Here is a 14,573-nt window from a genome sequence, read left to right on the forward strand (position 1 = left end):
TCTCTCTGCTCCTCTCTCTCTCCCTTTTTACTTCCCCCTCCCTCTCAATTTCTCTCTGTTCTATCAAATAAAATAAAGTTTTAAAAAGAAAAAAGGGGGGCAGGCAGGTTAAACGCACATGACACAAAGCACAAGGATGGGTGTAAGGATTCCGGTTGGAGCCCCCAGCTCCCCACCTGCAGGGGAGTTGCTTCACAAGTGGTGAAGCAGGTCTGCAGGTGTCTATCTTTTCCCCTCTCTGTCTTCCCCTCCTCCCTCCATTTCTCTCTGTCCTATGCAACAACAACGATGACATCAACAATAATAATGACTACAACAATAAAACAACAAGGGCAACAAAAGGGAATAAATAAATATTTTTTAAAAATTAGAAGAAGGGAGTCGGGCTGTAGCGCAGCGGGTTAAGCGCAGGTGGCGCAAAGCACAAGGACCGGCATAAGGATCCCGGTTCGAAACCCGGCTCCCCAACTGCAGGGGAGTCGCTTCACAGGCGGTGAAACAGGTCTGCAGGTGTCTATCTTTCTCTCCTCCTCTCTCTGTCTCCCCCTCCTCTCTCCATTTCTCTCTGTCCTATCCAACAACGACAACAACAATAATAACTACAACAATAAAACAACAAGGGCAACAAAAGGGAATAAATAAATAAATATTTTTAAAAAATTAAAAAAATAAAAATAAAAATTAGAAGAAAAAAAAAGAAACAGACATCCTGGGCAGGGGCAGATAGCATAATGGTTATGCAAAAAGCCTCTCATGCCTGAAGCTCCAAAGTCCCAGGTTCAGTCTCCTGCCCCACCATAAGCCAGAGCTGAGCAGTGCTCTGGTTTAAAAAAGAAAGAAAGAAACGAAAAAAGACAGCAGAGGGTAGATAACATAATGGTTATGCAAAGAAACTCTTGTGCCTGAGGCTCCAAAGTCCCAGGTTCAATCCCCTGCACCACCATAAGCCAGAACTGAGCAGTGCTCTGGTATAGAAAGAAAGAAAGAAAGAAAGAAAGAAAGGAAAAAGAGAAAAAAAATTAATTTATTTATTTTCCCTTTTGTTGCCATTGTTGTAGCTATTATTGTTATTGATGTCATCGTTGTTAGATAGGACAGAGAGAAATGGAGAGAAGAGGGGAAGACAGAGAGGGGGAGAGAAAGAGAGACACCTGCAGTTCTGTTTTACACCTGTGAAGTGACCCCCCACCCCGCCCCGCAGGTGGGGAGCTCAGGGCTTGAAACTGGAGCCTTGAACCGGTCCCTGCACTTTGCGCCACGTGGACTTATCCGCTGCACTACTGCCCAACTCCCTTTTCTTTTTTAAAAAATATTTCCCTTGACTGGGGAGCGGCGCTGCTGATGCCGGGGAAGCCGCCGACCAGAACCTAGTCTATATCTAGGTTTTGGGACTTTGTTAGAAAGTGAACCCCCTGGGATTCAACTTCCTGAGGCAGAGCTAGGAGCAGCAGATCACTTTCTCTCCTCTCCTCTCCTCTTTTCTCCCGGATCAACTAGGAATACCAAAGGAGACCACCCGGGACCAAAATAAGACAGGACTAGAATGACCACAGGAACCCAGTAAATCACCGGTGAGTACAAACATGTGTGGCTGGTGACAGAGAGGAGAGAGGAGCCTAAGGAGAGATTAAGTGACTGCTAACAGTTCAGCAGTTTATCAATTGAGACACCACCTCCAGTCTGCTCCACCAAGAGGGGACAGCTTAAGGGAGGAGAGGACTCCCCAGAGACTCACCAAGTGCAACTCTGAGTCTCCACTGCTACTACCCTCAGAATCTGGAGCAGCAACAGGAAGGGACACCAGGGGACAGAGATCTAACCGGGAAACTCAAGAGAAGACCTATACCTCGGTGGCATAGCTGAAGGGCTGTGAAAGTCTCTTTGCATAACCACTGGATTATCTCTGCCACACCCTGCTTTATCTCTTGGTCAGGAGTCAGTTCTTCTTCTAGCGTTTGCCCTTCTTCCGTAGCCAGTCAACAGGTCAGGTTGAAAGCTGGCAGGAGCTGCTTGTTGCTGGCTTTGAAAGTGACTGGGATCCATGTGGATTCAGTCGGCTAGGAAGGATCGTCAGTTTCCCCAATGAATGGGTACTCACGGGATGCACCACGAGAAGGTCAATCCAATGCAGTGATTAAGCTGAGAAGCCTATTGATAGTTTAAAAGCCCTCAGGCTCCCATAGCCTACAGGGAAGAAAAAAAAAAGAGGTTTTTAAACCACTGAGCTCCAACACAGGGATTGAAACAACTGTTAACTTCCACCACTGTAAACCCCTTAATTAATTTACTTAGACACAAGTCAATCCAGGCAATAGTGATCAATAATTTGAAAAGTACTGATAAAGGGAACTCATAACATAATATATAAAATGGTTAAAACAACAAGAAGAAATATTGGAGAATCGAACCAGGACAAGAGTCCAGCTAAGAGTCCTCCAGAGGGTGAAGCACAAAATAATGAGTTCAACATCCAAACATTAGCTAAGGAAATAATAACAGGAGTGAGTAAAGAATTTGAAAAAATTGTAATCAGAAATACAGGAACAACAAATGAAAATATGGAAAAAAATACTACTTATCTCATGGTCATTAGAGAGCTGAAAGCTGAAATCGCTGAGCTAAGAATGCAACTAGCTGAACAAGCTAAAACAGTATCAGAACAGGGCAACAAAATAGATCAACTCCAGAAAACAGTAGAGGGCAGAGAGACTAGAATCTATGAGGCTGAAGACAGAATTGGCAAGATTGAGGATGAATTAGAGACAACTAAAAAAGAAGTAAGAGAGGGTCGGGCAGTGGTGCAGTGGGTTAAGCGCATGTGGCGCAAAGCGCAGGGACCAGCGTAAGGATCCCGGTTCGAGCCCCCGGCTCCCCACCTGCAGGGGAGTCGCTTCACAGGTGGTGAAGCAAGTCTGCAGGTGTCTATCATTCTCTCCCCTTCTCTGTCTTCCCCTCCTCTCTCCATTTCTCTCTGTCCTATCCAACAATGAATTGCATCAACAAGGGCAATAATAATAACCACAACGAAGCTACAACAAGGGCAACAAAAGGGGAAAAAAATGGCCTCCAGGAGCGGTGGATTCATGGTGCAGGCACTGAGCCCAGCAATAACCCTGGAGGAGGAAAAAAAAATAAGTAAGAGATCTCAAAAAGAGATTAAGAGATGCTGAAAACAACAACAGAGTCCTATGGGATGACTTAAAAAGAAACAATATACGCATTATTGGCATACCAGAGGAAGAAAGAGAAGGAGAGGAAGAAAGCATTTTCCAGGCCATAATAGCTGAAAACTTCCCTAGTCTAGACAACATCAAAGACATAAAGGTTCAAGAGGCCCAGAGGGTCCCAAACAGAATTAACCCAGACCTAAAGACACCAAGACATATCATACTTATAATGGAAAGGAATAAGGATAAAGAAAGGATCCTCAAGGCTGCAAGAGAAAAACAGTCACCTACAGAGGAAAACCCATAAGATTAGCAGCAGACTTCTCCATACAAACACTACAGGCCAGAAGAGAATGGCAAGATATCTATCGAGTGCTCAATGAGAAAGGCTTTCAGCCAAGAATACTATATCCTGCTAGATTGTCATTCAGACTAGATGGAAGCATCAAAACCTTCTCAGACAAGCAACAGTTGAAGGAAGCAACCATCACCAAGCCTGCCTTGAAAGAAGTTCTGAAAGGTTTCCTATAAACAACCAGACCACCACAAATAGAACATATATCAAAACACTCTAAAACTCTACAAGAATGGCGTTAAAATATCTTCAATCTTTGATATCAATAAATGTGAATGGCCTGAATTCACCTATTAAAAGACACAGAGTAGGAAGATGGATCAGAAAACACAACCCAACAATATGTTGTCTACAGGAAACTCACCTAACTCAACAAGACAAACACAGACTTAAAGTGAAAGGATGGAAAACTATCATTCAAGCCAATGGCCCACAAAAAAGGGCAGGAACAGCTATTCTCATATCTGACATGATAGACTTTAAAATACATAAGATTAAAAAAGATAGGAATGGACACTACTTAATGCTCAGAGGATCAGTCAATCAAGAGGACTTAACAATTATTAATATCTATGCACCCAATGAGAAACCATCTAAATACATCAAACTTCTACTGAAAGAGCTACAGCAATATATTAACAGTAACACAATCATAGTAGGGGACTTCAACACCCCACTATCTCAACTTGACAGATCATCCAGGAAGAAAATCAGTAAAGACATAAGGGAGCTAAATGAAGAGATAGATAACCTAGAACTATTGGACATTTTCAGAGTCATTCAGAGCAAGTTGTGGTATATATACACAATGGAATACTACTCAGCTGTAAAAAATGGTGACTTCACCGTTTTCAGCCGATCTTGGATGGACCTTGAAAAAATCATGTTGAGTGAAATAAGTCAGAAACAGAAGGATGAATATGGGATGATCTCACTCTCAGGCCGAAGTTGAAAAACAAGATTAGAAAAGAAAACACAAGTCGAACCTGAAATGGAATTGGAGTATTACACCAAAGTAAAAGACTCTGGGGTGGGTGGGTGGGTGGGGTGAATACAGGTCCATGAAAAATGATGAATGAAATAGTGGGGGTTGTATTGTTAAATGCGAATCTGGGGAATGTTATGCATGTAAAAAAAAAAAAGAAGAAGTAGAAACGCAAAGCAGAAATTGACTGAGTTTGGAGTATGGCACCAAAGTAAGAAAGCAGAGGTACACTAGAGTTTGCAGTGAGTACCTCCCTAATACTTCCTCTCCACTTTTCCAAGCTTTGGGTCCATGATTGCTCAACAATTTGTTTGGCTTTGTATGTTAACTCTCTTTTCAGTCACCAGGTTCCAGGTGTCATCAGGATGCCGGCCAGACTTCCCTGGATTGAAGACACCACCAATGTGTCCTGGAGCTCAGCTTCCCCAGAGACCCATCCTACTAGGGAAAGAGAGAGGCAGACTGGGAGTATGGACCGACCAGTCAACGCCCATGTTCAGCGAGGAAGCAATTACAGAAGCCAGACCTTCTACCTTCTGCAACCCTCAATGACCCTGGCTCCATGCTCCCAGAGGGATAGAGAATGGGAAAGCTATTGGGGGAGGGGGTGGGATATGGAGATTGGGCGGTGGGAATTTTGTGGAGTTGTACCCCTCCTACCCTATGGTTTTGTTAATTAATCCTTTCTTAAATAAAAAATAAATAAATAAATAAATAAATAAAAAAAAGAAGCTGGAGTCAACTGGACATAGTCTGGGAAGCAGGTTCCCATAACAACAGGCCTTATTAGACAGAATAATGCCATCTCATCAAAATACACAGATCAGCCACTTGATTGCTGTGCTATTACCCCAGGGCCACCAGATGTCACTGTTACCAGCAGCATAAGTGTTTATGGTCAGCTGCCAGGATCAGCACTGAATTTATAGACAGCCCAAATTGAGGCATGCATGCAGGGATATGCGGGTGGGATCGTGCTTCCAGCTCTTAGTAATTAAACGCCACCCTCAGGTAGTGAAATGACATTTACTCTCAACTCCATATTGGTTTTTTTGTTTTGTTTTTACTAAACACAGACACATTTAGTGGGAAAAATAATAATACCGTGTGCCATTTTGTACTGTTCAAAAAAAGTGAGACTCCTGAAATTATCTCCTGCACTTCGTCATCCCTCCCTGCCACATTAGAAAAAAGCAGCTGCTGGAAGTTGGGCGGTAGTGCAGTGGGTTAAACACAGGTGGCACAAAGCACAAGAATCAGAGTAAGGATCCCAGTTCGAGCCCCCGGCTCCCCACCTGCTGGAGAGTCGCTTCACAGGCGGTGAAGCAGGTCTGCAGGTGTCTTTCTCTCCCCCTGTCTATCTTCCCTTCCTCTCTCCATTTCTCTCTGTCCTATCCAACAACAACATCAATAACAACAATAACTACAACAATAAAAAAAGGACAACAAAAGGGAGTAAATAAATATTTTTTAAAAAAGAAAAAGGCAACTGCTAGGCTGGGGAGAAAGCATAACGGTTTTTGCAAAAGACTTCCATGCCTAAGGTTCTGAGGTCCCAGGTTCAGTACCCAGCACCGATAGAAACCAGAGCTAAGCAGTGCTCTGTTTTTTCTCTCTGAATCTCTCTCATTAAGAGTAAAATAAATAAAATTAAAAAAAAAAGAAAAGAAAAAACTACTTTTATCTGCCACTAGACCACTTATCCAACCAATGGAAACTAACAGGACAATAAACAACATAAAATCAAAGAATGAAACTGAGACCTCTTCAGGCTAATATGTAGACCTAGATGATCAGAAATACGCTGAGGTGGGGGCCAGGCAGTGGCACACACAGTTGAGTGTACATGTTATAATGTTCAAGGACCTGGGTTCAAGCACCCAGTCCTCACCTGTAGGGAAAAAAATTTTATGAAAAAAATTTTATGAACAGTAAAGCAGCACTGCAGATGTCTCTCCTTCTCTATCTCCCCCTTGCCTCTTGATTTCTTTCTGTCTCTACTCAATAAATAAAAAATAAATAAAAGATATAAAGTTCTCGTGAAATGTGCTTTAAATAGGCTGAATAAATTTTTCCTTTTGATCATAAATAAGTTTAAAAAATTGGGAGTGGGGCGGTAGCACAGTGGGTTAAGTGCAGGCGGCGCAAAGCACAAGGACCAGTGTAAGGATCCCGGTTTTAGCCTCCGGCTCCTCATTTGCAAGGGAGTCGCTTCGCAGGCGATGAAGTAGGTCTGCAGGTGTCTTTCTCTCCCCCTCTTTTTCTTCCCCTCCTCTCTCCATTTTTCTCTGTCCTATCCAATAATGATGACATCAATAACTACAACAATAAAACAACATGGGCAACAAAAGGAAATAAATATTTTTTTTTAAAAGTTTTAAAAAGTTGTGTACTTTTCATAACTTGTAGGCTCCCAAGGAAAGTGTCCAGAACGTCTAGATTATAAAGAGAAGTTTTAGGGCCCAGGTAGTGGCACACCTGGTAAAGCACACATATTACAGTACACAAGAACCGAGGTTCAAGTCCTCGACCAGGGCCCAGGTAGTGGCACACCTGGTTAAGCAGACACGCTACAGTGCGCAAGGACACAGGTCCCCACCTGTTGGGAGAAAGCTTCACAAGTGGTGAAGCAGGTCTGCATGTATCTCTTTTTTCCCCTCACTATCTCCCTTTCCCTCTCAATTTCTTTGTCTATACTCAGCAAATTTACAAAATAGTTTTTAAATAGTTTTTTTTTTTAATTTAAAAATAGTCTTATTTTTAAAACTTATTTTGCATTTATTTATCAATAAGAGAGAAAGAATTAGAGCATCACTCTGGCACATTCAATGCCAATGTATAAACTTGAGACTTGATACTTGGCAAATCCAAGGCTTTATCCATTCCACCACCCCCCAAGCCACAAAAAAAAAAAAAATCAACATTATGATGTCTCTCCAGCCCTTAACTTTAAAAAATATATTTTTTTTATTTACTAAGACTAGAGAGATGGGGGGGAGGAGAGAGAGAGAGGGAGAGGGAGAGCATGGACACACCCCAGAGCATCATTATGACACATGTGATGCCAGGGATCACTTAGGATCTTCATGCTAGTGAGTCAGGAACTCAGGACTTCATGCTAGTGAGTCTGACATTTTATCTACTGTGCCACATCCTGAGGCATCCAAACTATTAATAGTATATTTAAAATATATATACATATATTTGCCTCCAGAGTTATCACTAGGGCTCAGTGCCAGCACGATGAATCCACTACTCCTGGGAGTCATTTTTTAAAAAATATTTTATTCCATTTGTTGCCCTTGTTGTTTTATTGTTGTAGTTATTGTTGTTGTTATTGATGTTGTTGTTGTTGGGTAGGACAGAGAAATGGAGAGAGGAGGGGAAGACAGAGAGAGGGAAAGACACCTGTAGACATGCTTCACCTCCTGTGAAGTGACCCCCCCTGCAGGTGGGGAGCTGGGGGCTTGAACCGGGATCCTTACACTGGTCCTTGCGCTTTGTGCCACCTGCGCTTAACCTGTTGGCTACCGCCTGACTCACTGGAAGTCATTTTTTATTGGATATGACAGAGAAAAATTGAGAGGAGAGGTAAGTAGGGGGAGAGAAAGACAGATACCTGAAGACCTGCCTCACTGTTTGTGAAGTGACACCCCCCCCCCCGCAGGTGGGGAGCCAGGGGCTCAAACTGAGGTCCTTGCATTTCATGCCATGCATGCTAATCCAGTGCACTACCACCCAGCCCCCTAAAATTATTTATTTATTTATTTTGGATAGAGAAAAAGGAAAGTTGAGAGAGGAAGGGGAGGTAGTGAGAGACACCTGCAGCACTGCTGCACCACTCCTAAAGCTTCCCCCTGCAATGGGGAGCTGGGGCTTGAACCTGTATATCTGTACACAGCAATGTGTGTGCTTTACCAGGTGAGCCACCTCCTGAACCCTCAAACTATTATTTTATGAACTGCAATGTGGTCACCTTTCCCTCTTGGTACTGAAAGTATAAGTGAAAATTTTGCATTGTACTGCTATCAGTCACATACAACTTTACAATATGTACTTTGTCTATTATATCTTCATCTGCTAATTTTCCAATTTTCCTTGTGCTATTTCTCGATTTACTATTTATTATAATATACTAGGTACTTCTATAAAGTATCTCAATTTGCCTCTTGGAAAAAATAATAAGGGGGCCAGGTGGTGGCACACCTGGTTAAAGCACTCCACATTACAGTTTGCAAGGTCCTAGGTTCAAGCCCCCAGATCCCCACCTTCAGGGGGGTCGCTTCACAGGCAGTGAAGCAGGTCTGCAGGTGTCTATCTTTCTCTCCCCTCTGTATTCTCCTCCTCTCTAGATTTCTCTCTATTGTATACAACAACAGCTATAACAACAATAACAGTAACAACAAGGGCAACAAAAAGGGGAAAAATTGGCTTCCAGGAGCAGTGGATTCGTAGTGTAGGCCCCAGTGATAACCCTGGAGGCTATATATGTATATATATTAGGAAAAAAAAACATAAATAAACCAGCTATTTGTTTGAACTCCCCACATTCACCCATAGGGAGTTGGTCCACTAAGAAGTTTCTACCACTATTTTTTGCCAGGTTAACAAATTTGATAAAGTATAACTGTAAAACAGAATCATCCATTTCAGTTCTGGTTTCACTTTGGTAACTAAAGGACAAGTGATATTAAAATTGAGACACAAAAACAATTTTGGAATAAAAAAATTAACATAACAGCTCCACAGTGGTTTATTTTTTTAAATCAATTTATTGGGGGAGACAATAATTAACAAGACAACTATTGTCACATGAGTACAGCTTATTGTCTCTCCTTAATAGGTGTCTGCATACCACCACCCCCATCAACTTAAAATTTCCCTTCACCATTGTACATTATGTCCCCAACATCTATTTACCCACCTTCCCCATCTTCAGAGTCCTGCATTCTGCTACAATCAGATCACAGCTAGTCTAAGTCGCATGTGTTTTTCCTTTCTTTGTTTCTTAATTTCCACCTAGGAATGAGATCATCTGGTATTTACCCTTCTTCTTCTGGCTTATCTCACTTAAGATTCTTTCAAGTATCATCCACGATGTGACAAAAGACTTCATTTTTAACAGTTGATTATCACTCCACTGTGCATATATGCCACTTTATTTATCACTCATCTATTATTAGACATTGGGGTTGGGCTATTACAAACCATGTTGCTATGAACAGAGGTGTGCATAGGTCTCTTCGCATAGGTACTTTTGTGTTTTTTTTTTAAGATAAATTCTTAAGAGAGGAGTTGCTGGATTGTATGATAGATCCACTTCCAATATTCTGAGGCACCTCCAGACTGTTTTCCACAGGAGTTTAACCAAATTACATGTCCATAAACAATGTAGAAGAGTTTTTTTTCCCACTATCCTTGCCAGCACTTATTGTATCTGTCCTTTCTAATGCATGATATTTTCACTGGTATGAGGTTGTATTTCGTTGTTTTGATGTGCCACAGTATTTCCTGACAACTGGTTTTATTAATGTAGAACAGTTATTGCTAGTCATTAGATATCAAGTTAACTGTTTTACTATTAAAGTTGAAATTTTACAAAATTTATGGCACCAGAGCCTCACACATACACGATCTCAATACTCCTGTACTGATGTGGAGTTTGGGGAGGAGGGAGAAAAAGGCACCACAGCATGGCTTCACCATCCATGGAGCTTTCTCTAATGCCCTGCTGTTCCTGTGTGGTGCTGGGACTCAAACCTGGAGTCTTGTGCATAGTAAGGCAGGCACTCTACTTACCTTGAGGTGAACAATCTCCTGTCTTACAAGTTAAAACTTTCTCTGAAAATGGTTGGAACTGGAGGTGATTATGTTTAGTAAATAAGTAAGGAGGTGAAAGACAACTACTGGATGGCTTTGTTCATATATGGAATATGGATAACTGAAACATACAAACTTTCTAAATAAGAACAACAAAAAGGAAAAAAATGTCAGTCTTTGTGAGAACTATGGTAGATGGGGGAGAGGCAGGACAGAACTCTGCTAGTGGGTGTGGTATGAAACTTATCCCTGTAGTCATATAATCTTATAAAGCATATTGCATCAACTAATACAAATTACATCAAAAAACTGTTCTGTCTGTTGTTGTATGGTCATTTAACTAAAATAAAACAAGCACCATGAAAATTGCTACCTTATACTCTGTTTGATCTGTTCTTGCTCATAAGACAAGAAAATAGAAGTTGGACTTCAAAAACTCACTGAAACTTTTCCCTTGAACTAGTTCTTTTGTAATGTATTTTCTTAAGTTCTATCCATGATTGCAACAGTAACAGTCCTGGGATCAGAACCCATACACTATTGAAAAATACCAGATAGACCCAAAAGTAGACCCAATTGCTGGTGTTGAGGTTAGGGCTTCCCGTGAGCCATTCTGGGGAGAAGGTCATCCAACCACCATATAATTCACACACGCACAGGGTAATCTGTATGAAATGTCTGTTAGAGAGAGACAAACAAGAGATGATACTGTTAGCTCAGCACACAGCTTGCCACCCCAAATACAACATCTCTCCTTTTTCTTGTTTTAAATCTGCTTTATTACATATGAGAGAGTATAATATGAGACAGAAATAAATACAACCCAGAGCACTACTCCAGACCAAGAACCCCAGGTATGCAGCTTTGATGCTCTACCACTTGAGCTATTTCTCCAGCCTGGTGACATCACTTAAAAAAAAAACTTTATTTGATACAGACAGACAGAAATTGGGGGGGGGGGGAAGAAAAGAAATTGAGAAGAAAGAGGGATAGAGAGGGAGAGACAGAGAGAAACCTGCAGCACTGCTTCATCCACTCATTGGGGAGAGATAATGTTCCCCTTCTTTTTAAAATTATTATTATTAGCAGTATTTAAATATTTTTTTATTCCCTTCTGTTGTCCTTGTTGTTTTACTGTTGTAGTTATTATTGTTGTTGTTATTGATGTTGTTGAATAGGACAGAGAGAAATGGAAAGAGAAGGGGAAGACAGAGAGGGGGAGAGTATGACAGACACCAGAAGACCTGCTTCACCGCTTGTGAAGCGACTTCTCTGCAGGTGGGGAGCCGGGGGGGTCTCAAACCGGGATCCTTACACTGGTCCTTGTGCTTCACGCCATGTGCGCTTAACATGCTGTGCTACTGCCCAGCTCCCTATTTTTTTTTTTTTTTTTAATGAAAGAGATACAGGGAGAAAGATACAAAGAGAAAGAGACCAGAGCACTGCTCAGCTCTGGCTTATAGTGGGGCTGGGTATCAAACCTGGGACCTCAGAGCCTCAGGCATGAGAGTCTTTTGCATAACCATTATGCTGTCTCCCCAGTCCATTGCCCCATTTATTTATTTAATTTTTTTACTGTCACCAAGGATAACCACTGGGTCTTGGTGCTGGCACTAGGAATCCACAGCTCCCGAAGGTCATTTCATTCCCACCCACTGTTTTTCTTTCTTTATTAAAAAATTTGTTTGTTTATTTATTTATAACAGGGACAGAAAGAGAAAGAACCAGATATCAGTCTGATACATGTGCTGCCAGGGATCGAACTCAAGACCTCATGTTTGAGAGTCCAACACCTTATCCACTGCACCACCTCCTGGACCACTGTTTTTCTATTTTATTTTCACTTGAGATGACAGAGAAAGATATGTAGAGGAGAGAGATGGCGCCGGGTGGTGGTGCACTGGGTTAAGCACACATAGTATGAATTGCAAGGACCCCTTCACAAGGATCCCAGTTTGAGCCCCCACCTCCCTACCTGTAGGGGGGTGACTTCACAAGTGGTGAAGCAGATCTGCTAGTGTCTCTTTCTCTTCCTCTCTCTTTCTCTTTCCCCTCCCCTCTCAATCTCTCTCTGTCCTATCCAATAAAAATGGAAGGGGTAAAACAAAAAGTCCACCAGGAGCAGTAGATTCCAAGTGTAGGCACCAAGCCCCAATGATAACCCCTGAGGACAAAAAAAAAAAAGAGGGTGAGCTGGGTGGTAGCGCATATGGCATTGAAAGGACTGGCATAAGGATCCCGATTCAAGCCCCGCCTTCCCACCTGCAAGAGGGTCGCTTCACAGGTGGTGAAGCAGGTCTACAGGTGTCTTTCTCTTGATTTCTCTCTGTCCTGTCCAATAGCAATGGCAACAATAATAACAACAGCAATGGCAATAATAACAACAAGGGCAACAAAATGGAAAAATTACCTCCAGGAGCAATGGATTCCTAGTGTAGGCACCAAGCCCCAGAAATAACCCTGGAGGCAAAAAAAAAAAAAAAGAGGGGGGAGTGACCTGCAGATTTGCTTCACTACTGGTGAAGCGTCCTCCCTGCTGGATAAAGAGTGGGGTCTGAACCAGGATCCTTGCCCATGTGATAAGTGCACTTAACAAAATGTACCAACGCCTATCCTGCCCCATCCTCCATTTCCCTCCCTTTTATTTATTTAGTTAGTTTCCCTTTTCTTGCCCTTGTTTTTTTGTTGTTGTTGTAGTTATTATTGTTGTTGTTATTTACATTGTCATTGTTAGATAGGACAGAGAGAAATGGAGAGAGGGAGGGGAAGACAGAGAGGGGGAGAGAAAGATAGACACCTGCAGACCTGCTTCACTGTTGGTATACATGAGACCCTTTCTGTTTCATTTGGTTTAAATCCCCCCTGCTTAACACTATTCTATTTACATAACCACTTCATTCTATTTACTGTTAACAAGTTCCACCCTCCCTCCAGGGCATTTGTAGTTCAGTGATAAGATTCTCGCCTAATCTGCCCCCTCCTTGTCACACTCTGATTTTTACCAGTCACTTTTCTCTCCACCCTCTCTATGTCACATCCTGTTTCCACCCTACTTGTCAAGTATATATAAAGACAGCATTGTGAGTTTTAGAGTACTTTACCTTGAGTTTAGCTTAGCTCGTCTTAGATTGTGCTGCGTCCTGCATGAATAAAGAGATACTGCCTACAGCTCAACTATGAGTCCCTGGTCGTCTGTTTTCGCCGTGAAGCCAGCCCGGCGAAAACAACATAACCCGTCGAAAACGACACTTCACCACCTGTGAAGCGACTCCCCTGCAGGTGGGGAGCCGGGGGCTCAAACCGGGATCCTTACGCGGGTCCCTGCGCTTCGCATCACGTGCACTTAACCCCTTGCGCTACCATTTCCCTCTCTTTTAATATTCAATAAGACAGAAGAGCACTTACCGGTAGTATTTCTCTTTGACAATGGCATAAATGAGGACCAATGCCAGAGACCCATCCAGGACCACAGTAGGGATTTCCACAGATACAACAGCTGCATCGAAATAAAGCCATCTTGCATCAGCTTTGCCATACTCTTTCCCTAAAAACAAACAAACAAAACATATTTTTTATCTTGCATTCATTTTATTGACAGTTAAATAGAAGTGACCTTTTCTTCCCTCTAACAAAGAGAAAAAATATATCCTCACTCACCATTCTTTTTAATAAAAACTCTATGACAGGGGGCTGGGCATTATCGCAGCAGGTTATGCGCACATGGCACAAAGAGCAAAGACCCTTGTAAGTATCCTGGTTCAAGCCCCAGGCTCCCCACCTGCAGGGGAGTCGCTTCACAGGCTGTGAAGCAGGTCTGCAGGTGTCTATCTTTCTCTCCCCCTCTCTGTCTTCCCCTCCTCTGTCCATTTCTCTCTGTCCTATCCAACGACGATAGCAATAACAACAACAATAATAATAACAGCAACAATGAACAACAAGGGCAACAAAAGGGTAAAAAATGGCCTCCAGAAGCAGTGGATTTGTAGTACAGGCACCAAGGCACAGAGATAACCCTGGAGGCAAAAACAAAACAAAACAGAAAAAATTGAAAAACACTATGACACGTGCCAGGTGGTATTGCACCAGGTTAAGCACACATAATGAGTACGAAATGCAAGGATCCCAGTTTAAGCCCCTGCCTCCCCACCTACAGAAGGGTTGCTTTGTAAGCAGTGAAGCAGGGCTGCAGGTGTCTATCTTTCTCTCTCCCTCTCTATCTCCTCTCCTTTCTCAATTTCTCTGTGTC

The 14,573-nt window shown here is 42.3% G+C and overlaps 1 protein-coding gene across 1 annotated transcript in view; it reads right to left on the minus strand.

Moving 5' to 3' along the window:
- Positions 1-9,265: 9,265 nt before the first annotated feature.
- EBPL (EBP like) overlaps positions 9,266-14,573 on the minus strand; it is a 44,357-nt gene continuing 39,049 nt past the window's right edge. Inside the window, exons 3-4 of the mRNA XM_007535067.2 lie at positions 13,733-13,871; positions 9,266-11,005 (exon numbers count right to left, since the gene is read on the minus strand). Of these exons, the coding sequence (XP_007535129.1) occupies positions 10,765-11,005; positions 13,733-13,871 (380 nt within the window). The 3' untranslated portion in view covers positions 9,266-10,764. The remainder of the gene's footprint in view (positions 11,006-13,732; positions 13,872-14,573) is intronic.

This window comes from Erinaceus europaeus, chromosome 7, assembly GCF_950295315.1.
Source record: "Erinaceus europaeus chromosome 7, mEriEur2.1, whole genome shotgun sequence".
Taxonomy (NCBI): domain Eukaryota; kingdom Metazoa; phylum Chordata; class Mammalia; order Eulipotyphla; family Erinaceidae; genus Erinaceus; species Erinaceus europaeus.